At 38.5% G+C, this 24,609-nt stretch overlaps 1 protein-coding gene across 1 annotated transcript in view; it reads left to right on the top strand.

The window, feature by feature from the left end:
• Positions 1–24,609, top strand: part of LOC129238380 (uncharacterized) — a 55,345-nt gene that overhangs the window by 7,588 nt on the left and 23,148 nt on the right. Inside the window, exon 2 of the mRNA XM_054873406.1 lies at positions 23,350–23,421. Within this exon, the coding sequence (XP_054729381.1) occupies positions 23,350–23,421 (72 nt within the window). The remainder of the gene's footprint in view (positions 1–23,349; positions 23,422–24,609) is intronic.

The raw sequence follows: 24,609 nt of genomic DNA, 5'->3' as shown, positions 1-24,609 counted from the left end.
GAATGGGAGAAAGCTGTCAGTGTCAAAGCAACATGCGATTCAAAAAGTTACCAGCATTTGAACCACCCGGTGTTGGTGTGCAATATATTATATTATATTAAAACTCATCAACCACTTGTCGATAGTAAAAATCATATATCGTTCTCATCATTAACAAAAGCCCTGTGCGGCGATTAATTTGCATGTCATTTAGGGCCTTTATGCTAACGCTGATGACAATACACCCGCATTTTTCGACCATGAAGCAGCCACCAGACACTTGTTGGAAAAATATGATGTATAATTTATGGGGCTGGTATGCCGCTATTTCGGGCGCTGAAAAGTAAAACAAAGATATTTAAATTTTGTTTTATTAGCGTTCAACCTATTTTCAGCTACAAAGCAAATCAAAGCTTGTGCAAATTTTTTGCATATTTCTTCGCCAAATTCATTGAATAAATTGTCGTTTTTTCTGCTTTTAGCCGCATTCATTTAAAACAATTTGTTGGTGCTTTAAGTATTTTCCAAAAATATTTATTTCTTGGCCAGAGAAACAATATTTATGCATTATAATTCAGCCACCTGCTTGTCGACGTGGGCTTACTAGAGTTGTGAATCCCGGGCTCCCGAAATCTAGAATTATTTTAGTATCGAAAATTTCGGGATCAGTTTATATGAATCTCGGTATTGTAGTCAACTCTTTTTTAGCTAAAATTTGGAATAAGAGGAAGGTTTTTTTTGGTTCTTTGTTGTATTTTTTTTTTTGTAATTTTTTAGTTTACAAAATTTTACTTTTTGACGTATGAAAGGCTTGCCAACTCAGTTTATATGAATCTCGAATCGTCGCGAATTGTTTTCTTATCTAAAATTTGGAATAAGAGGAAAGTTTTGTTTTGTTCTTTGTTGCATTTTTTTTGTGTATTTTTTTAGTTTACAAAATTTTACTTTTTGACCTATGAAAGGCTTGCCAACCCAGTTTATATGAATCTCGATATCGTCGCGAATTTTTTTCTTAGCTAAAATTTGGAGTAAGAGGAAAGTTTTTTTTTTTGTTCTTTGTTGTATTTTTTTTTTTTTGTAATTTTCTAGTTTACAAAATTTTACTTTTTGACGAATGAAAGGCTTGCCAACCCTGAGATCCCGAAAATTTTAAGTGACGAAAACGCTTATGTGGATTTCATTAGAGTTGTGTGTTGGAGTTGTCAATCCCGGTATTCTGAAATCTAGATTTATTTAAGTATCGAAAATTTCGCGATCAGTTGATATGAGTCCCGGCATCGTAGCGAAATTTGTTTTGGTAAAACTTGGAATAAGAAGACAGTTATGCCTTTTTTTTGTTAGTTGGGTTTATATGTTTTTGTGAATTTTTAGTTTACAAAATTTCACTTTTTGACATGGAAAAGGAATGCCAATCCCGGGATCACGAAAACTGTAAGTGACGAAAAAGCTAACCTGTGTTCAAGTTGAGTGTTAGAGTTACCAATCACGAGATCCCGATATGTAAAATTATTTTTGTGCCGAAAATTTCGGGGCCAGTTGATATGAATCTCGGTATTGTAGTCAACTCTTTTTTAGCTAAAATTTGGAATAAAATTTTATTGAAAGAAAGTCAATTTTTTTGTTTCTTATGTTGATTAGATTTTATTATTTTTTTTTTTCAATTTTTAGGTTACAAATTTTCACTTCCTGACGTGCAAATGCCAATCCCGGGATCTCGAAAATTTCAAGTGTCAAAAAAGCTTACGTGCAAAGCTTTCATTACAAGTTGCCAATCCCGGGATCCCGAAATTTTTATTTACTTGAGTACCGAACGCTTCGGGATCTCTTGATATGAGTCCCGATATCGTAGCGAACTTTTGTTTTTAGCTAAAATTTGGAATAAAATCTTATTGAAAGAAAGTCATGTTTTGTGTTTTTTTTTGTTTTTTTTTTTTTAATATTTTAGTTAACAAAATTTCACTTTTTGACGTGCAAAAACCAGCTTAAGTGTGCAATATACACAGAATTTACTTGCAAAGTGGTGTTTTTGAGTGCCGAGTTGTGTGTAACAAGTTCAAATTATGGTTAGAAGACTTAACTTTAAATGTTTTACTATTTTTGTAGACGCATTTTAAATCTAATGAATTTCCTGATTTTTCGGTTTCGAATTGGCATTTTTAGTCCAAATAAAATTAAAAAAAATAAAATAAAATGTTTCCATCAAACCAATGTTCCTGTAAATGTAAATAAATACTAAAGAGTTGCCAAGCTCAAATGATTTTTTTAATTTTTGCTATCAATGTGACTCATTGCTATTTACGGGCTTTTGTCAGCTTTGATTCGGCTTAGCAGACAATCAACATTCATTCAATAACGATTTTTATGAAGAGTTGATAGGCAATGGAATTCGATCGTCTCATTTTGAGCATGAACCCATTCAGCTGTTTAATAAGTGCCTAAGTGCATTAAAGTCTAAGTCTAATGTATTAATAGACGGGCTAGTTTGTGTTAAGAATTTTTTTGTTTGTTATTTTTAATTTTTTTTTCTGTTCTAAATCAATGGAATTCAACTCTTCTCTAATTTCTATTTGTATATTTAAATGCTTTTAATTTAAAAAAAATAAAAGGCAAGAGTTTATGCAATTTTAACTGAATTTAAAAAATGTGTGTCGCGGGACTAGTCCCGAAATCCCGAATATTGGCATCACTTGCCTACATATAGCCGTACATTGAAGTGCAAGAACTTATGGAACTTTTACTAAATTTAAAAAATGCATGTCGCGGAACCAGTCCCGAAATTTCGAGATCCCGAATATTGGCATCACCAGTCTACTTATAGCCGTACACACATATATCTCCTACATTGCATATCATTACCTCATTTGCGCTTACAAACCACATTCACATCTGCTTATTATTTACCCCAAACACATCTGAAAACATTTTCAATTTTCCTATAATTTTTAAATATTTACAAATTTAAAATTAGCTTGCATAAATTTGTAATTTTCTCTATTACTCAGCAAATAAATATTCTAAATTTCCATAATGCACACAGACTATTTATTTTCCGCATGCACTAAATTCACTCAGGGTACATACAGTGTACGCAAAAATATAGTCAACATCGCCAAGATGAAAGTTATGAGAATCAACCACAATAAAGCAATTATGTGTGAAGTCAGTATTTTTGTACGGAAGTGAAACGTGGCTGGTCTCTAACACCAACACACAGAGGTTACAATCTTTCGTCAACAAATACCTCTGCATTATCTGCAAAATATTCTGGCCGAACACCATCAGCGTTGTAGCTGTAGAGATTAACGAATGAAGAACCCATCTTATGGCAAATCAAACGCAGAAATTGGCGATGGTTAGGTCACACTCTTAGAAAACCACCATATAACATGACGAGAATGACACTCGATTGGAACTCGCAAGGGAGGAGGAGAGGTCGCGGTCGGCCAAAGAATACTTGGAAAAGGTCGATGTGTGCGAGCTCGCAGATGCGGACATCGCGTGGGATAGCGCAAAAACAACAGCCCAGAATCGTATACGATGCAAAAGGCTTGCTTCCAAGTGAAGTGAGCAAAGAAAAAAAGGAAAGTTCGTAAGATTTCCCGACCTGTATTAGTAACAAATAGAATTGGAATGGCTGCTCCGTGGGCTACTTCTGCCCTTACAATTAAAGATAATAAAAGTTTTCCCTTCCGCAAATTTTCTACGAATTTCTTTATCGCACCAGTATTTCTGGTAGCCATCCGACCCAACTTCTTTCGTCCCTTTCGTGACCCTTTTTCACTTCTTATATTAGATTATCTATGAAGTTTGCACTTCGACCTGATTGACTTTTGTGCCCACTACTCACTACATTACCTCATCCAGACCCAGTTCCCTTATTAAATTCAGGACAGAGCTAGGTTGGATTGAGCGTATATGTCTTTCTTCTGGCTGCAATTGACCAACACATCTCAACCTTCTCCGCGCGATAAAGCTCCGTTCCAGGAGAAGGTGTATTAGAGTCGCCTGAGATTTGTCGCAGAAACGACAAGTGTCTGTAGACCAAATCCCGATCATGTGCTGATTACTTCGCAGTTTGCAGTGGCCCGTGAGAGTGCCCATGAGAATTCTCAGTTTATCCTTGGGAAGGGTTATGAGTTTTTTGAACCTCTATTGGTTGTACTCTCGCAGTAGGGAAATCGTCTGGCGTAGTTCCATAGTTTGGTGCCAAGAAAGCTCTCTTCACTACTGAGCTTCTCCTTGATGGCGTGTTGTCCCATAGCAAGGAAAGGCTCGGGTTCTATTGGCAACGAGGCCGCAGCCTCGCTCCTATTTCGTTCCCGTTTTCACTCCTTAACCTAAAATCTATGATTTTCAGCAAATCATAATCGTACCGATTTGTGGCGGCTGGTGTGGTCTTATCTGCATTTTTTTTTTGATAGCTTAGGCTTACCGTTGGATTCGACAACCTCCAGGGAGACTCGGCACCGAGTTGACTGATGAGTACACAGACAATGACATAGCCATACACATACTTAATGAAACTATCTGCAGAATCACCCGACAATTGTGGCCGACTCTCAATGCTAAACGCACAGAAGCTCTGCTAAGTAAAAATAAACAAAGTCTTAGCTCACCAGAGGATCAGGTCACAAACACATGACTTTTGCAGAAGCTGTCCAGATGAGGCAGAGGAAGAGACGATCTCGTACCTCCTGTGCCATTATACGGCACTATTCAGAAGTAGAATTACCATTTTAGGTATGCATATTTTTTAATAAATTGGAACAATTCAGTATTGTGGAAATCTGGTATCAGGTATCAGGTGTCAGTATATAAAATTTTTGGAAAGTACCCACTGGTTTTAAGAGAGATAGGTACAAATTTCCCACGCGGTATCACAATGAACAATGAACCTGAGTGGGTCCCATAGTGGGCAACCGCTTCAATCAAACTTAATTCACGTTTTCCGTTGTCTTTTATTGACTGGAGAACTCTGATCTTTCCTGCTTGTAAATCTGGCTGCTCTCTTTCTCTTCCTCTCTCTTTCTTTCTCTCTCTCTCTCTATTATATCACACGCAGCCAATTTATGATGAGCGACAAATAGTTATATCTCTCATGGATCTCTTTCAATCAGAATCATTTGGCATTCCGGATGGTTTTTTCGTCCGTTCTACCCTTTCTAATGAAATTATGCACCACCGTCAGCGATCTGGTCATTCTACTATGCTGTCTTTCTATTTCATTTTATCCATTTTCTTTCTCGCTTAGCATTCCATAAACATTTTTCCAATTTTAGAATGGTTTCTCCGGGATATTTTTCTAAATATGGAGTTGACTTAGCCGTTTTGCTTGTAATTATTTTCAAATACAAATGTATTTCTGTTGCTTTTAATGTGCTTTGCATGTAAAAGCTTTAAAATTTAACAAATTTTTGATTTTTATTTAAATAAACAAATTATGTAAAAAAACTTGGGTGTGCAATATTTTTGTCGCAAATGCTTTACAATATTCGTATAATTTTCGTGTATGTGCACTCGTTCTAATTCAACAAAGCTCAGTTGCAATCAGTGAATAGCCCGCAGTGCTTCGTATTTACATAAACAAACACATACATACATATGTACACCCCCAAGCAGTTGCCAAAATTTGTGATGACCTAATTTGAAGCATCTCGTGGCTGCACTTTGTAATTCGCCGAAATATTTATTATATTTTTATTATTTATTTTGATGTTTCCACCAAAGTGGTTTTAAATGTTTGCGGAAATTCAGTTTTTTCTACACAATTTTTCTTTTCTGTCTGTTGCTAGGCTACTGATCTATGTTGAGGATGTATGTATTAAATTCTGTATGTAATTTATTACTCTTGTGTTGCATTCATAGCTGATGGAGTTCAGGGGGTAACATTGCTTCTGAATCTGCCTGCATTCGTACATAGCGAGGTCCCCCAGAGTAGGATACGATACATGTGGACAACTGGGGCCATGGCGGAAAAATAATCCGCTTTAGTCCTTCCTCTGCAGAGAACAGGCAGCAACTGCAACGCACATCTGACTTGAAGTAAGTGACTCTCTTTCCAAACGTTCAAAGAACAATTTTCCACAGAGTAGAGTTCTGCGCAGAGTTTGAGACCCACTAAGATTTTAGAATATGCACGTGGCATGTCTGGCGCCTCTATTTGTCAGCTTGATATTCTCGTTAAAATTTTACAACACCGCCCTCCTCTAAGGGGCGGATTGGCCTTAGAAAAGCCAGTCCACTATTGAGCCTTATACAGAAGCTTCCACGTCCCAATTACAATCATCTTTCGAATTAGTTAAAATTCCTTCAAACTCAGCCTGGGCTATTTTTTCTTCGAATAATATTTCTCTCTTACATTTTCCACTCCCGGTAGGGTCCCCTCATGGTTAGTCAACGCCTTTGATTCTCTCTCTCTGGCAGGGCGGCATTCCTCGTCACACTAACTATCACGCACAGAATACGAAGATGTGGCTAACATCAAACCTCTCAACGGCTCTAAGCGACTTTGAAGGAATCAGCTGGTTTACTGATGTGATAAAGGAGATGTCCGTCGGTTTATTTACAACAGAAGTGGGCAAAACAGAGATGGCCCTGGTCATATACGATCGGCGCAGTCAGTGGCTCTGTTACTTCATTGCCGTCTGTCGGCTGATTGAAAGAGCGAATAATACATGTGAAGTGAGCGGGCACAATTTTACTGTCATGTGTCTTTTGATTCTCTCAATTTTACTGGGATGACCATATCTAGTAGTCTATCATACTTGGTGGAACCTCCTTCAATCCTCGTGGTACTATCTATGTTTTTGGACTCCCCTAAATCAGAATTTTTCTGAGGCGACATTATACAGGGAGCGGGAAATGCGGCCTCATTGCTCGGTGCATCGATTTGTTCAACAATAGTCTCGGAAACATGACAGTGAGCCTGTCACCAGTCTTTTGGGCTTGCTGATTTTCAACGTCGAGGTATCTGTATGCTATTAGACACACTTTTTTTTGCTGCACGAAGGCGTGTGCGAATTCATAGCTGCAAAAAGAGAGTGATCCGTGTCAATGTTAAGTCCTCGACTCGTATTTACATCTAATACACCGGTAGCGTGCCCAACAACTTTCGCCTTTTCACGAGATAAATTCGATTTCGAGCTTTTTTGATCAGAAGACGACTATGTTGGCTGATGGATCTTTTCAGGCTGGAACTTAATGCTATAGACTAATATGTTTTAGCTACTATCCTGCCTCTCTATTCCTTCCACAGGTATCTATCCGGGTATAGTACAATGGTCTCCCTGACTGAGTGCTTGGACTTGGCCGACCACCCCGACAAATCTAATCTAATCTTAATTTAATATGTTTTAGACCCGGCGATGTTGATCCACCTCGGTCCATTAAGGGCCGTCTCGTTGTGTAGGTTAAATTTTCCGTCCATGTGCCCACAGACATCTTCTTCGCCCATCTTGATGAAGAAGTTGTCGAGTACATTTTTAATAACTTGATGGAGACAACGGTTGGCAGAAACCAGATTAAGTTCTTAGTAAAGACGTGGGCTCATACTGGGAGGTCGCTTGAAGGATCTCACTTTAACTCTGATTGATTTGTGGTGGAAAGGTTTTCAAATGTGATGAATGGATATACTGGACGGCGAACTCTGTCTGGTACATGAAATCTAACTCCGAATTTGTGCTCCTTTACTTGGCTGGTACAATAGATTCCATGATATTCGAGTGTCTTCTTAACTTGTCTTCAATGCTTGTTCATCGCCTTTCTTTCGCTGGGGTGAGGCCAGTATTTGCGGGGATCAACTAGTCGGCATCTAGTTGAGGTATTTTCTCAATAATGGGACCGGAAAATTTAACAAATCAAAGCCCTTCAGACGTTTGTCGGCTATGGTTGTCTGCAAATGCACGGGACCGCTTCCACACATGATATCACAATCCATTCTGGTGAACTTTTCTTTAAAGATTCGTTTAAGATAGCGAGCAGCTCACTCGGTATCAGACGCTTGCTTGTAGTCGCTAATGCTTCTGAACAGACGCTACGGAGCTTGAATCTAGCCGAGATCACGTCGAGATTGGGACCAACAGAGCTCTTCTCGTTTTAGTTCGCTCTCACACGAGTGGATGCTTGCTACCTCGAGAATATATGGCCTTAGTCGCTAGTTGGAGATGCTGGAATCGCTTTTAAATTAATCGTTTATGGCCATTCCCAAATGAATGGCAGTCGAAAGCTTTCCCTCTTTCCTACATAAGCCGCCATTCTCCTAAACCTTCGACTTTCTTTATTTCTCAGTCATCATACATTACCAAATAATCGATTTCATAACACATTCAAAGTGAAGTTTTCTGAATGAAAAACTTAAAGTATAACTTAAACTAAAAAATACGGAACGAGCCTTGCCAATGACATCATTCACTTTCAGATGTTCCCAACTTTATTTTGATTAAAACCGAAAACGCAAATTGCTAAAATTGCTTTGTACTAAATTACGACGCTCACACTTCCCTCTTTCTAGGCGAGCAATTGTGTTAATTGTGTTAATTTCAATGCCCAGGAATAGTAGTGACTAAAAGTCTGAAAATAAAATAAAAGCACAAATTAAACGAACTCAACAATGCTTGTAATTTATGTAGCAAATTTACACAAATTTTTGTGAGCTCGCAAATGGATTTTAAACGTTTTCTGTCAAAATATACAAATCGTTACGTGCTGCTTGCGTAAATGGCTGGAAATGTTAGCAACAAATTTCCACTTGCTAACAATCGCCAATGACATGTGAATAGTACTATTTTTGCTGACTTTCGAAATGGGAGGTAATAAATTCGATTGTTTTTGTGTGTAGTTTCAACAGAAACAATTTCTATTTCTACACTAGCTTCTTAAAAACATCGCCGCATACGACCAAAGAGCTCGGTTCGGCTCATATTGACTCATCTCAGCCCATCTTAACTTATCTCAGCCCATATTGGCTCATCTTGGCTCATCTCAGCTCATCTTGGATGATCTCAACACATCTTGACTCATCTCAGCCCATCTTGATTCATATCAGCCCATCTTAGCTCACCTCAGCCCATCTTGAATCATCTCAGCCCATCTTGATTCATATCAGCCCATCTTAGCTCACCTCAGCCCATCTTGACTCATCTCAGCCCATATTGGGTCGGTTCGGTCCATCTTTATTCATCTCAGCCCATCTTAACTCATCTCAGCCAATCTTAGCTCATCTCAGACTATCTTTATTCATCTCGTCCCCTCATAACTCATCTCGGCTGTTGTGCGCAATTCGGCGCACAAACGAGTGCTTTAAATCCGAAACAACGAAAGAAATGTAATATACGGGATTCAAATAGTAAATAGTAAATCTTAAGTGGGCGTGGTAAATACTTGAAATTATTGTATAATAATAGTGTGACGTATGCATTACTGACAGGTATCGAACTTCTCCTCCGATTTCGTGGTATGCAGCTTGATCTTTTCCCGCATAGAAGGTACCTGTAGTTATATACCTCTTTCTGAATGACAGATTGCTTTTAATAGGAAGCTTCTTCATGGCAGATATTCTCTTGGAAGTTGATCAATGTCCACCGAGTGGCGATAGCTATAGGCCAAAAATCATTTCTATCAATTTGAGCTTTTACTAATGTTCCAAAAAGTACTCAGAATTGATCAATGAAACAAAAACTGTACAATTGTTCCTTCAGTTCTATTCCTAGTAGTCTTCCATGCAACCAATTCACACATTCTAATCTTCAAAGCACTTCTCACAGGGCTTCACTTAGAGATCGGCTTCAGCTTCTTCTACGAATTCAAATTTATCGTCCCCATCGTCTGAAAATGTTTTCCATGAAGTGTTAAAGTCAGTCGGGGGAGCAGTAAAAGATTCCACGGAGCAAAGTCAGGTGCATACGCATCTATCGAAAGGGGGTTAATGTTGCTTTTGGTCAAACAGTTACGTACAGGGTGAGATATATGAGCCGGTGTATTGACGTAGTAAAAAAAACGTGATTTGTTCGACCACAATTCTGACCTCTTGAGAGGGCCTTCAAATGCTTTTATGCGTTCACATAATATTCATTACTTACTGGTTGATCTAGCAGAAGGAGCTCGGAGTGAACCAACCCAATGCAATCAAAAAAATTTCGATTTCGAATAGATTTTCTCTTGGTAGTTTGGATTTTGACTCATCTGAGAAATGTTTTCCAAATTTTGTTATTACTCCAAATATTAGTAGCTTGAATTTTAACTCATCTGAGAAGCGTTACTCCAAATATTTTCCTTTCAAAATTTGTTGGTTCGATGTCTTTTACTGATCCATACCCTTGATCTGTAATGATGCCTTCAATTATATTTTAGCCCATGTAATGGCGGCCGCTATAGCCTAATGAGTTGGTGCGTGACTACCATTCGAAAGTGCGTAGGTTGGAATCTCTGTGCATGAACACAGAAGAAGAAGTTTTTTCTAATAGCGGTCGTCCATCGGCAGGAAATGGCAAACCTCTAAGTGTATTTCTTCAATGAAAAATCTCCTCATCAAAACCATTTGCCGATCAGAGCAGGCTTAAAACTGTAGGTCCCAAATAGGAGGAGGAGGAGCTCGATCAAACACCTAACAGCCGTGTACGCGCCAATTACTTATTTTTCAATTGCTTCCTTTAGCGATAAAGAAATGGTTTTATTAGTGCAAAAGATTTAGAACTCTTAGTACAAGTCGCGGTCCGACGATCTTCAAGTACAGACAGAAATATCTCAAGCGCGATTCGATTAAAAGATAAATGTCAGCTACTTTTTGAACAGAAAGTTCGTCCACTATGTCGACTGAGGCCAATATTATTTACTATTACAAACCTTAAAATGAGCCACTGCATGAAATTCGTTTAGCTCCGTTGGGATACCGGACGTAAATAGAGAAAGGGGGAGTTAATTTGAGATGCACCACTGTACTACGCTACAAGACAGATGGCTACGGTATTCTTAATGATTAGTGGCTAATTGAGAAAAAGTGGCGAGGTAGTAGTTTATAAACTGCTGATGAACTGGCTCATAAAGGCTCGACAAGCATACCACTAGGCCCTGAACCAATTCTGCATCGATTCAACTATGGATGGATGACTTTGGGCCCTGATGAGGCCTACCTATAGAACACGTTGGTCTAAGTTGGGCTCCTACAGAGGAGCCAAGTGTTTTTGTGAAAGAACCAGACAATAAACTAGCGATCTTTCTCCTAAAACTTAGTAGGAAGGACCTGAGAGTACTGGTGTTTGTAATCACAGGGCACAACACCTGTGGTCAGCATATAGCTGCCATGGGAATCACTGACAACCCAATTTGCCTACCCTGCCGTGAGAATGAGGATATTGCAGCGCATTTTCTCTGTAGCAGTACGGCGTTTTGTAGAATCCGGTTTAGGCTGTTGGCGTGCGATGTACTGAGTATAGATAAAGTTCTTCAATACTCTTCCTCTTCCGGAGCTCTTAAGATTTATCAATGAGTCCAAAAGATTCGCGGAAGAGCGACCTCGAACCAATTTGCCCGTCTTACCATCCTTCCACTGTAATCTATCCGGGTCTTCCAGACTGAGTACTTGGACTTGCTGACGGAAGTCTATGATAAACTTGAGTCTGTGTGGTCGAACGTAAGAAAAATAAGTGAAATATTTGTGTGCAAAAAAAAAAATTAATAATTGCTAGTCTAGCCTGATATGCGTGGCTTACATCCGGCCGTGCGCCTTCACACTCATTACCAGCTGCAAGCATTAATTTTCCACGAATTTTTCGCGTATCAAAAATGACTTAAAATTTTAGCGTTTAGCTTTTTACTTTGTATTTCGCTTTTTGTTTTTCTTTTTTGGTTTTGTTTGGCTTTGCTTTTCTTTTGTTTTTCTTTGCTTTTCCTTTGCTGTTTCCAGCTAATGTGCAACTGTGATGTAAAATGTCGCTTTCGAGCGTCAATTAAAAGCCCATTAACGAAAATTCAGTTAAATGCATTTGCGGGAAAAGGAAAGTTTACAGTTTATTCAACACAGGCGAGATTTCTTTTTTATCCAATCTTTTGTTTTTTGTGGTTAAATAGAGACCCTTTTAACAAAGAATATACCACCGAGTTCAAATGGTACAAATACCTAAATTCGTCATATTGCAATCCGCTTAGTCATTTCATATGGATTGCGAATAGTTCAGCTCAGCTAGACGGTGTCGACATCCTCGGCCTTTATTTCATCCGCTGACAGTCGCTGCTAAACCCGAGTGTGTGTTTTTTTTTTGCAAATCGTTTTTTATAGCTTTTTTTTTAACCGCTATTTTTCCGCTGCTGCTACCGCTGTTGCGCTCAAACATAAAACTACATTTTTATGGCTTTTTCTCGGGGAATTTTCCACCCATACGTTTTGTTTTTTTGTTTTACTGTACATCAACAGCGGCACCTTCAGCCATCCAACCATTAAATGATCGAAGTCAGCCAGCCCATTGTTCAAAGTAAACCAAGCGCCCGCTTGCTTGGCCATGCAATTTTACAACTTTGTGTCTACAAGTTTTTGGCGCACTTTTTAATAGAAAATTTTCTATTCAAAGTTTCATTTATTTATCTTAATTTTTATAATTTGCTGTTTTGCTGCTTAGCATTTCTTCATCGTAGACCAACAACAACAAAGGCAAGTGCGTTTTTAATTTTTCCATCTACATGTGTGCAATTTTTGCTGCTTCTTCAAAAGAAAAAAAACAACAACAACAAAGCAAAATATGTACAATATGTTGTTTGGATTAAGGCCAATGCGCAGCACAGCAGAAGTTTTGCACAATGTGCAACATGTGTGCGCTGACTAAGTACGAGTAAGCGCGGCGGCTGTTGCGTCTTGCCTCATTTGCCCACCACAGCTGTGGTATGTGTAAGTATAGCAAATACTAGCGGTATAACTCGATGAGTTTATGAGTTTTTAACCAACAGCTGACACGCATCTGCCAGTTGGACAATTGAAGTTTTGGTGTTGCGCTGCTAAACGAATTAAAATATTGCTCTTGTTGTTGCTTTTTTTCTCACTGCCCCACTGACCACAGCAAGCGTGTGTGCAAGCTAACCTCTTATTCTGGGACGTTTAGTGGCCCGCTGACACACCATATGCGTGCTTTCCACAGTAGGCTTTGTTTCGAAATTGGCTCGGGTGGCCTGGCCTCTGTGGGGTTTTTGGTGCAAACGTTCGGTGTTGTTCAAAGTACCACGAATGTTGAAATTTGCTATATTTTCTGCTTTAATGGCACCAATAAAATAATTACATGCACTCGTGTTTGTATGTAAATAAATTAAAGTATGTGTGTGTGTGTGTGTATGTGTAGAAAGCATTGTTCTTCATTACGGCCACACCAAGAGTGCTAGTTTTCCTTCTAAAGCTTCGTGAAGCGGTAAATCTCTACTCGTTATGAGTGCTCAAGCAAGTCCGGCGTGTGCTAATTATTTCATTGACTTGTCGCACACCACTGCTATTCGCAACAGGCTTATAAAGTTATAGCAGGCTTTGTTCACAAGCGCGAAGAGACCCTTAAACGAAACCGCGCCACAGTCGCTGTGTGTGTTTTGGGATGGCTAACATTCGATTCGCCCCAGCCTTGACGCTAATTGTGGACATAAAATTCAATGTATGGGAAAAATGTTCCTAATAACGATCGCCTCACGGAACGCAATGTTAAACCTCTGAGCGGATATCTGTATAATACTTTGGAAAGGTGCAGTGCAACCTGCTTCTAGGATGTCTGCCAGTGTACGGCTTCCAATTTTTTTTAGTTTTTCTTTTCATTATTGACGTGATAACGTCTTATAATTCGATTTAGCCGGCTGCACGCACGAAAAAATGTGTCGTTACCTTGCTCATTAGTGTTACCTTGCTCATTTGTCATTACCTTGCTCATTGCCGTTACCTTGCTCATTTGTCGTTACATTGCTTATTGTCGTTGCCTTGAATGAACTGCAACCGAAAGCGCGGAACGAACGACAAAGCAAACGAAAGGCAACGTTCGACATCTTGCTCTCTCCTATTTATGTAAGTGAGCGTATATATGTATGTATATGCGCAAATGTACATATATAAATTCACGTATTTGTATTTGCATATGCCTTCTTATTGATTATTATTAATTTGATTTACTTGAAGAATTTAAAATAAAACCAAGTTTGTTAATAATACCTGTTGTTTTAATGTTATTATTATTAATTTTTTTATTATATATGAAGGAAAAAATGTATGGTAATATTTACCATATACCTTATAAGATATGTTGTATACTAATATATGTATATAAACATGCATATACATATACAATTTCGCGCAATTTTCAAAAAAAACAAATCTATATGTAAAGATGCATACAAGTCATATGGACATATGTATCAAATATACGAATCTATTCCGTACGCAAGCAAATGTAAGCTAATGTGCTTGAACTGTAAGCGAGAGCGCGGAACGAACGACAAAGAGCACAATCGGCCCCCGCGTTCGGCAACGTTCGACATCTGGCTCTGTCCTACTTGAGTGAGCATATATATGTATGTATATGCGCATATGTAGGTATATAAATTCATATACTTGTATTTGCATATGCCTTCTTCCTGTGTGCATGGTAATGAACCATTTCTCTGTTGAGAATAGGACGATGATAGAAAAAGTAGGAAATGAAAGGGTGTTTCGAGTGTAGGGTCTTGAAAAAGGCAAATCGATGATGGTGCCTCTTAGTGTTGTTGACTTATTAACGTCTGATGCACAATCGAAATTGAAGATATCTTTCATGAATTTGATAAATGTTTCGTCATTTTTCACGTTTGTGTAAATGTAACTTGACCTATTCCATTGCAATTCCTTTGACCTCCTCCTCTATATCCATACAAAATATATATCAAACAAATAAAATTAAAATTTTGTTTTGAAAATTGCAACCATTCCATCAATATTTTCTTATGACGTTGTCACGTTAAACTATAGTCAGTAAACCGACTTTACAGACAACCCCTTTTTTTTATTAGTTTTCTAGTAGACAGTGACGTTTCTGCTTGAACATCCAACTATTTTCATGAGTCTGGTTATTCGTTGGCCAAATTCGTGCAATTATAAAACCCGAGTATCTCCAATAATTATCCTCTTTAAGCGCCATTCAGCTGCGTAGGAATGTTTTCTCTGTTCTCCTTTTCCGCTGAAGCATTTTTTGGACGCGCGCTTATTCCTAACCCAAATACTCAAGCCTCGAGCTTCCTATGCGCGTATAAACAGTCTCGATTTGTGTGAGTGATTTCAGTACTAGGCATTTTTCCCTATTCACTTCTTTCAACTAAGTTTTCATTCTTTTGTTTTCCGCCTTTAATATTGTCCTCTTTTACTACTGTCAGCCTTTTTAATAACTTACTGTCAGCTCTTCGAATTGTTCATTGCGTTGCTGTCTCGCACATTTTCCAATTGAATTTAATTACGTGTAAATTTGTATGTAAATACATAGGAGTACTTAAGCTCGCTCGAAATGAGGTCATTTTTGCATAGCAAAGTATGCACAAAAGCGCTATGCTCGCGTGAAGTTGTTGGCACTTAGTTTTGTGAGGGATTTTCGAATTATTTGCTTTGGAATGCTTCACAGAATTTTCTGTGAATGAAACTGAACAGAACGAAAATAGGTGGCATTAAAAATGAGAGAAATATGTAAGTGGGGAATTGGAGTGTTTGAAATTTGTAAGTGAGATGCTTTGGAAAAAAGTGAGACACGTCTCTGTGAGATGGGCAATATGAAACGAAAATTAGTATAAAATAGCTTTAAATAAATGTATGTAGGTAGGTGTATTAAAGCGAGTGAAAATTATCTCAGTAAAAAAAATAAGGTGGCTCTAAGCAAAATAAATTAATTTTAAATACAAGTGAAATCCAAAATAAACAAGACTGAGCTAAAATAGAAACGACACGTGCTTTGTTCTGATAACTTCGAGTTTATTTATTCATAGGAGACAGCCCCCGATAAAATTTTGTGTACGATCTAAAAGCTTTACGAAAGAGTGTTTCAGGTCACTGACCGGAATGTCCTTCGGGATGTCGGTACAAGCCTTTTGGATGGTCTCTACGGACGCAAAATGTTTTCCTTTCATGGCCAAATGCAATTTTTCGTATAGGTAGAAGTCACAGTGAGCCATATCAGGCAAATACCGTGAGTGATGGATGATTAAAATGCGATTTGTAGTCAAGCAATCAGTCACAAGAGTGGATCGATGAGATGGTGCATTGTCATGCAATAAGCGTCAGCTTCCTCCTTCGCGGTATTCAGGGCGAATTCGACGAATGCGATGCAACAAACGCTTCAAAACGCCAAGATAGAAAATTGCATTGACGGTTTGGCCCGTTGGCACGAACTCTTTGTGAAAAATTCTCTTGGAATTGTAAAAATAAATGAGCAGCGATTTGATTTTTGACTTCTTCAAACGCGACATTTTGGGTGGTGGCTTGTCTGGGATCTTCCATTCGGCACTTTGACGCTTAGTTTCAGGTTCTTGTTAGAAAAACCACGTTTCGCCACCAGTTACAATGGTGTAAAGAAAGTTCTTTTCTCGCCTCTTTAATGAGGCCTTTCGAATGTTGAATTCTGAGCAATTTTTGGCCCTCAATTAACTTGTGCGGAATGAAACGTGCACAGACCTTTCGTCAGCCCAAATGATTTTGGAGATATTCAAGTCCAACTCCATGAATTCCAACGATGATTTCGGTTCATTTTTGATATATTTACGAACAATTTCGATGGAGCTTTTGGTGATTACTGATTTTGAGCGTATCGTTTGTTCAATGTCATTTATGTCCTCACAACCATCTCTGAAACGTGTATACCACTCATGCACTCTGGCACGAGATAGACAATTATAGCCATAGACTTTTCTCATCAATTCAAATGTTTCGGTAAACGTTTTGCCGATTTTAAAACAAAATTTGATATTAGCTCTTTGTTCGAAACTCATTTTTGTACCGATGACACAAACATACTGACACTTTAGACGCAATAACCTCGCTTCCACTAAACCGAATGTCACCACGCTTTCACTGGAAATAAACTAGGGATGTAACTTCCAACGCACTAACTTATTAAAAAGACGGCGCCATCAAAAACGCCAGTCTTGTTTATTTTGGACTTCACTTTGTATTAATATAAGTTATCTTGAAAGCCACAGATGCTTAGATAGATATAATGGAAGCTAAGATGGCAACCCGGTACCAGAATTGGAAAGGCCGGTTAAAATCTGCTAATCTTAAACTAACCTTATCAACGAAACCACAAAAAAGTGGTCCTTTGGTGACTAGCGGAGCTCATGTTTTCTAATATGGCCTGAATTAGATGACAGGAGCTTGGACAATGTGTCGTTTCACCAGTTCTGTGCCACTTGCCACACAACGCATAAAACATGGGTGCTATTGGAAACGTGTCCAAAGCCGAAGAACGAAATCAAATGCGTTATAAACGATATGCAGCCCGAACTATGCAAAAAGTCTTAGCCAGTTTTGAAATGTGCATCCTGTGTTCGAGAGGTGGACATTTAATGGATATGGAAATGCCAAAGACTGAAAAAAGTAATAAAAAAAAATAGTTTTAATAAATTTTGTCTTCTTTTCTTTATAAAAGAAAATCTACGGCCTTATTGAACGACCCGATATGTCTGCGGCCCAAAAGCCGTAGCAAAAATTGTGCCATTCTGGTTACATCGGAAGTTTATAAGTCACCTCTTTATTGGTCTTAATCTCAAAGCCTATTTGGCTCAGTGCCAAATTGAGCCGTCACAACAACAAACGATGTCAGTCTGAAGATAAACCAATGAATCACGCTTGCTAATGGATGTTACTGTGGTCTCAATAAGCAAATGTGTAGCAGAGACCTCTGTCGCACGACAAATCTAACACTACAAGACGCTGCTGGCGCTGAAGTATGGGCTGTGTCGCAGACCTTATTCGGTAAAAAGATGCTTCAGAAAATCTTTGGTCATCCTGGTGTTGGCGATAACTACTACCGCCGAATAAAATTGCGAGCTGCACGGGCTCTACGACGATGTGGACATAACTAAGCGCATCAAAATGCAGCGCTTGCGCTGGGCTGGCCAAGTCGAGCAAATGAATGTAGAAGCTCCAGCAAAGGAGGTTAGAGGACAAGTTAGAGGACCACGATATAGGAAAAGACCATGCCTCTAATGGAAGAACCAAGTCGAGGGAATCCTATCTTCGCTTGTTGTAAACAATTGGAGAGTTCGCTCGCAAAGCAGAGACGCCTGGCGAGACTTGTTGCAGTCGGCATTAATCCGGCAACGGGTTTTGTTACTTGATCAGGCCATTTAAGTAAGTAAGTAAGTTGAAATGCGAGATTGCCTTCTTTGACTGGAGCTAATCGATAGTTTCCCAGGCAGTATGACATGTGAAGAAGCATGACCCAATTATGACCTTATCTACAAATTGATCCGATTGAATCTTTCAGGGTGTAGTGGTCACTGCTGATAACTTACCTATGGATTACTGCCTTATGTAGCAATTGCCAGCCATGATTGAGTTTCGTCGCTGAATGTTTTAGATTCGGCAAAGCTCTCTGTGAACATTTTTTCGCTCACCATCGATTTTGGAAATAAATTTCCACGCTGCTTCAACCAAGGTCCTTAAGCAAAGAAGTGTCAAATAATATTAAATAAAAAGGCGGCATGACTTGTCACAGCAAATGCCATAAAGTCAGTATCCACCTACTAAAAAAAGGGCTTTGAAAACAAACACTGTACTATACAGGGTCCGGCACTCGAAGTGTAACCAATAAAAAATTCAGTTTGGAAAATTACTTTTATTCAATTCAAAATAAAAAATGTTTCAAAATAATACAAAATTAAGAGCCAATTCATTATTGCTCGATTAGTATTGCATTTTGCCTTGACTATGGCTTGAGACGGTCCAGAAACGAATCACAAGCTGCCCGAATGTGACTTGCAGGTGTTGTGATCCACTCGCGGACAATGGCTTTTTGCAGCGCCTCGAAACTGGTGACTCGTACAGTTCGGGCCTTGCTCTTCAAAATGGCCTAAAGATAATAAGCCATCGGATTCGCGTCTGGTGAATTTGAGAGCCATTGTTTTTTAGTCATTCTTGGTTCACTCGAGCTTTGTGAGACGGTGCCGAGCTCGTTGTTGAAACGTCCATGGTCTGCCACCGAAATGTTTGGCTGCCCACGGCTTCAAAGGAACCCCCAGAATACTTTCCCGGTAATATTTCGCATTTACCTTAACGCCAGGCTCGATGAAAACGATTGGAGAGCGCCCATCTGCGGTTACGGCGGCCCAAACTATTAGCTGTGGCGAGTACTGCCTCCTGGTGGCCAAGCGATGACTCAAATTCTCGAATGAACGGTCGGTCAAATAAATCCTATCGTATTGGGAGTTTACGAAATGCTGAATTAAAAAATTTTCACGTCAGAAAATACAATGTTCGGAAATTGACTGCTTTCGGCCTTTCGGCCAACCGAAGCAACTCCTTCGCTCTCCTAAGCCTAATTTGTTGCTGCTTTGGTGTGAGGTCATGCGCCTTTTGGATCTTGTAAGGCTTGACTTTGAGATAATTTTTCAGTCTGCGGCGGGTGCTACGGTCAGATATTTTCAGTTCTTTCGCTATTTGATTGGCATTTCGTCGGGGATTTCGCTCAAGTCGCTTCTTCACTTTTTGAACCATTTCACGTGACGTTGCACCCTTTTGATGACCACCTCCATGCCCGTGCATCAGCGGCGGAAGCGGTCTGAAGTAGGTTACACTTCGAATGCCGAACCCTGTATATACAGTTTTCTCAATACTCATTTATTTCAGTTTTGTCATAAATGAATAATAATGATGTTGTAGGAATTTTGTGTGCGCGCGCGCTTATTGACTAGAATGGTGATGTAGGCGTCAACGATGAATGCCAAGAATAATAAATACCTAACAGCACATAATAGCGCGAAATTACAATACATATGCACAGGCGAACATGCATACAAACATAGTCGCACAAAGTGTATGACTAGGGCTCATTGGCTCATTGGCTGGCTGGTGATTTGACTTGCCGCGTATTCTTGCACGCTCCATAAATAGTTAGCGCGCCGTAATGACTCCCCCACTAGCGCTTGACTTTTACACGCACATCTATGCTGGACTTTCGTGCGGACAGACTAATTTAATGCATTGCAGCTCATTTTAAACTGCACACTTTTCCCCACTTTGTGCCTCTTTGAGTTTTAACTGATGAGGTTGGTGGGCAAGTGGCTTGTCGTCAATTCGCTTGCTGCTCATCTGTCATTGCATATTTTATAAATATGACTGAGAGAGTTTTATTTAAATTGATTCAACTGATCTGAGCTACTTATTGTTGTGCATTGTGTTGTTATTGTATACTAAAGAGGCTGAGTTAGCAGTAGTTAAGCGTTACCGAGCATATTAGTTGTTTTCAATGTGTAAAAGTTGAATAAATCTCAACATTATAGGAAAGATTGCCCTCAACAATAAACTTGAAACGTTATAACTGAGGAGTCTATCAGTTTATGTAGGATTATGTGACTTCCCTTATGGTGCTCTAAGTCCCACGAGGGATTGAGCACCAGAAGAGGAAGAGAAAATGCAACTTCTTAATTTCATTTATAGATAGTTTATCACGTTTATCGAACTCCTCTGTGGCTATGAATAAACTGTTATTTGAGTGCATGAAAATAAATGTTTGCTTCTGCTAGCAAAGATCGATTGGCACCTTTGCGCAATGTAAAAAATGTTCAATTAATATTACCCATTAAAAACAAAAGCAATGCGCTGTGAAACTTGAAAAGTTGAAGATCAGGTACAAAAAGTAAAAACCATTCTATTCTCTGAAAAACACTCATTTCATTTTTTAAAGGGTTACATGGGTTTCGTCGGGTAAAAAAACGCCTATTTTTATTTTTCTATGTAAACAATTATTTATTTAATTCAAACTTTCTTCTGTCTTATAGATACATATTTAAAGAATAATTTCTGAAATTTTCCAAAAAAAAAACTTAAAACTCCTCCATTGTGACGTCATTTCCGGTGACTTCTCGAAAAAAAGGTGCATCCACGTTGTCAGCATAACTCCTGACGGGATCATTAAAAATGAAAAAACAAAAATAAGTGTTTTAGTTAAGACCATAAACTCGTGCTTGAACGAAGGAAAGAAAAAAAAAAAAATTGGAATTTTGGCAGACATTTTTCCAAAAAAAATGACAATTTTGGTCAAATTTCCTTGACATTTTGTTTTTTTTAAATAGTTGTAATTGAAAAAAAAAAACAAAATCCTTCGTTCAAGCACGAGTAAGTTGTATCTCGAACACCTGTGTAAAATTTCATCAAGATCGGTTAAGTAGTTTTCGAGAACATTTGACAACCGACTTTGAAAACACGGTTCCGAGAAAAACGCGTTTAAAATTTTGAGTAACAATAAAAGTGACTTGGAGCACACACATTCCGAAGGCTGTATCTCCGAAACAATTATTCGGATCGACTTCAAAATTTAAGATAATATTCTTGAGATGTTGTAGAAATTAATAAGCCAAAAAAAAAATCGATTTTTTGATCCCACGAAACCCATGTAACCCCTTAAGTTAATGAGAATTTAAAAAAAACATTTTATTCTGCTTAGATTCTTGTATTTGCCTTATTTTATTGAGTTTTATTTCCTCCTCTGGTACAAAGTGAAGTTTAAAATAAACAAGACTTGCGTTTTTGATGGCGCCGTCTTTTTAATGAGTTAGTTGCATCCCTAGCTGACTTCCAATGAAAGCTTGCTGACATTCGGTTTAGTGGAAGGGAGGTTATTACGTCTAAAGTGTCAGTATGTTTGTGTCATCGGTACAAAAATGAGTTTCGAACAAAGAGCTAATATCAAATTTTGTTTGAAAATCGGTAAAACGTTTACCGAAACATTTGAATTGATGAAACAAGTTTATGGCGACGATTGTCTATCTCGTGCCAAAGTTCCTGAGTAGTCTGCACGTTTCAGAGATGGTTGGGAGGACATAAATGACATTGAACAAACGGTACGGTCAAAATCAGTAATCACCAAAAGCTCTATCGAAATTTTTCGTAAATGTATCAAAAATGAACCGAAATCATAGGTGAAATTCATGGAATTGGTCTTGAATATGTCCAAAATCATTTGGGCTCATTCTGCACAAGTTAATTGAGGACCAAAAATTGCTCAGAATTCAACATTCGAAAGACCTCATTAAAGAGGCGAGCAAAGACGAGAACTTCCTTTACAACATTGTAACTGGTGATGAAACGGGGGGTTTTCCACATGAACCTGAAACTAAGCGTCAAAGTGCCGAAAGGAAGACCCCAGACGAAGCACCACCCAAAAAATCGCGTTTGGAGAAGTCAAAAATCAAGTCGATGCTCATTTGTTTTTACAATTCCAAGGGGATTGTCCACAAGGAGTTCGTGCCAACGGGCCAAACCGTCAATGCAATTTTCTATCTTGGCGTTTTGAAGCGTCTGTTGCATCGCATTCGTCGAATTCGCCCTGAATACCGCGTAGCAGGAAGCTGACGCTTATTGCATAATAATGCACCATCTCATCGATCCACTCTTGTGACTGATTGCTTGACTACAAATCACATTTTAACTATCAAACACTCACCGTATTCGCCTGATATGGCTCCCTGTGACTTCTACCTATACGAAAAATGGCATTTGGCCATGAAAGGAAAGCGTTTTGCGACCGTAGAGACCATCCAAAAGGCTTGTACCGACATCCTGAAGGACATTCCGGTCAATGACCTGAAACACTCTTTCGAAAAGCTTTTAGATCGCACAAAACATTGTATCGAGGCCAGAGGGAACAATTTTGAATAAATAAAATCGGAAATATCAGAACAAAGCTCCTGTCGTTTCTATTTTAGCTCAGTATTTTTATTTTAGACTTAACCTTGTGTGTTTAGCCAGGTGTTTGTTCCGCTTACGTATCAGTACTAGGCCTGATGTACGCCAGTGTATGTCTGGTGGTTTTACCCTACTCGAGCTCGCTGTCAGCGCCGCCGATTCGCTCACTTTCGTAAGATAGTAGCGAGAGATCGCCCACTTCTTCAGCTATCTTTCATTTTGATGCTAGCGTTGACGGCCGATTGAGTGAAGAAAAAGTTCGTACAGGAAAAATTTTGATTTCAAAATTTTGCTTATACAATTTTTTTATTTATATTTTATAACAATTATTTTATTCATATTATTAAAAATATCATTTGTGCTTATATATCATATTTTAGTAAGTGCGTCTAAATTTGAATATTTATAGTTTTAATATTTATTTCTTTTTCTTTTTTAATAATTTATGTCTATGAATATTTGCCTAAATTTCCAATTTTCTTCCTATTTCTTTCCAGGTGAGTACAAATCGAAAACCCTGCCACGCATCCATTTCGACACTTCCATTAACGACACTTCGTTAAATGAAGGTAAACTACACTATTTAGATTATATCTATTTGTTTTATGAATTTATAATGAATTTAGATTTGAAAATGTTCAAAAGTGTATGATGTAAACCTAAAGCCCTTGGTCAGAGCAAAAAATAGGCTCATCCTAGTTTTGTTGTAATATTTGCTGATCTCATTCTCAAATAAGTCACGCACTATAATTTCCAACAATAAGTGCAGCCAGCCATAGACTCAAGCAAATTAAAAAATAAAATAAAATCACATGCTTGATAAATATTAAATATAAAAAACACAAACAAAAAATAATGAACACAAATTTATTGAATTCAGTCCGTGAAATTGTACAATGATTACTCAGCAAAGGTGATGACAGTTGATTAAAATGAGTCACTTGTATCGGAAGTCGATAGCTAGCAATTTCAGCACATACCACGTTTTGAGTTCCGATAAGAAAAACATAATTTTTTGGTTTGGAAATACACTTTATTATTCAGAATAGTCTCCCTGAACAACAATTAACTTCATCCAATGAGATTCCAATTCCATTCCTGAAGTGAGAATCTGGAAGGGCAGCAAAATGTACGCTCCCACATCTGCTAAAGTCTGTGACAGAAAAAAAGAACCAGTTTTTTTCTTGTAACTTCAAGATATATTTCATTCTGCTTTTTGCTACGTAATAGTCTCACTCAAGGGATATGACGCCAGTACTAACTCAGGTTAGTGTTGTTCGAAACTTTCCCGTAAACGCAACCAAACAAAAATGAGTGAGAAGTACGCCAAGCATTTTGAGGCGCATTCGAAAGGGCCGAAATTATTTTACGCCGCAGCTGCAAAAGTAATTCAAAAATCGAAAAAGTTTGTTGTGATATGGAATCAGCGATATAAGGGGTACAAAAATGTTGATGACTTTTCCAAGCGCGGCTTGAAACGAGTGACGACAAAAAAGCAGGATAAAGTGATGGTTCAATATTTTAAGCGGGACCCTTCTTTGCGGCTACGCCAGCACGCACAATTCTTGCTAAAAAGGGAATAGATGTGTGTATCTACACCATCGAACGACAACTGAAGGAGGCGAACATATCCTACGGTCCCACATCATCAAAAGCACTGCTCTCAGAAAAACACATTGAGAAACAACAAAAAAGAAAATGGCGTCACAGTATTGCACTGGCCTTCCCAGTCCCTAGACGCCAATCCCATTGAAAAC

Source organism: Anastrepha obliqua, chromosome 2 (assembly GCF_027943255.1).
Source record: "Anastrepha obliqua isolate idAnaObli1 chromosome 2, idAnaObli1_1.0, whole genome shotgun sequence".
Classification (NCBI taxonomy): Eukaryota; Metazoa; Arthropoda; class Insecta; order Diptera; family Tephritidae; genus Anastrepha; species Anastrepha obliqua.
This window is presented reverse-complemented; position numbering and strand designations above follow the sequence as displayed.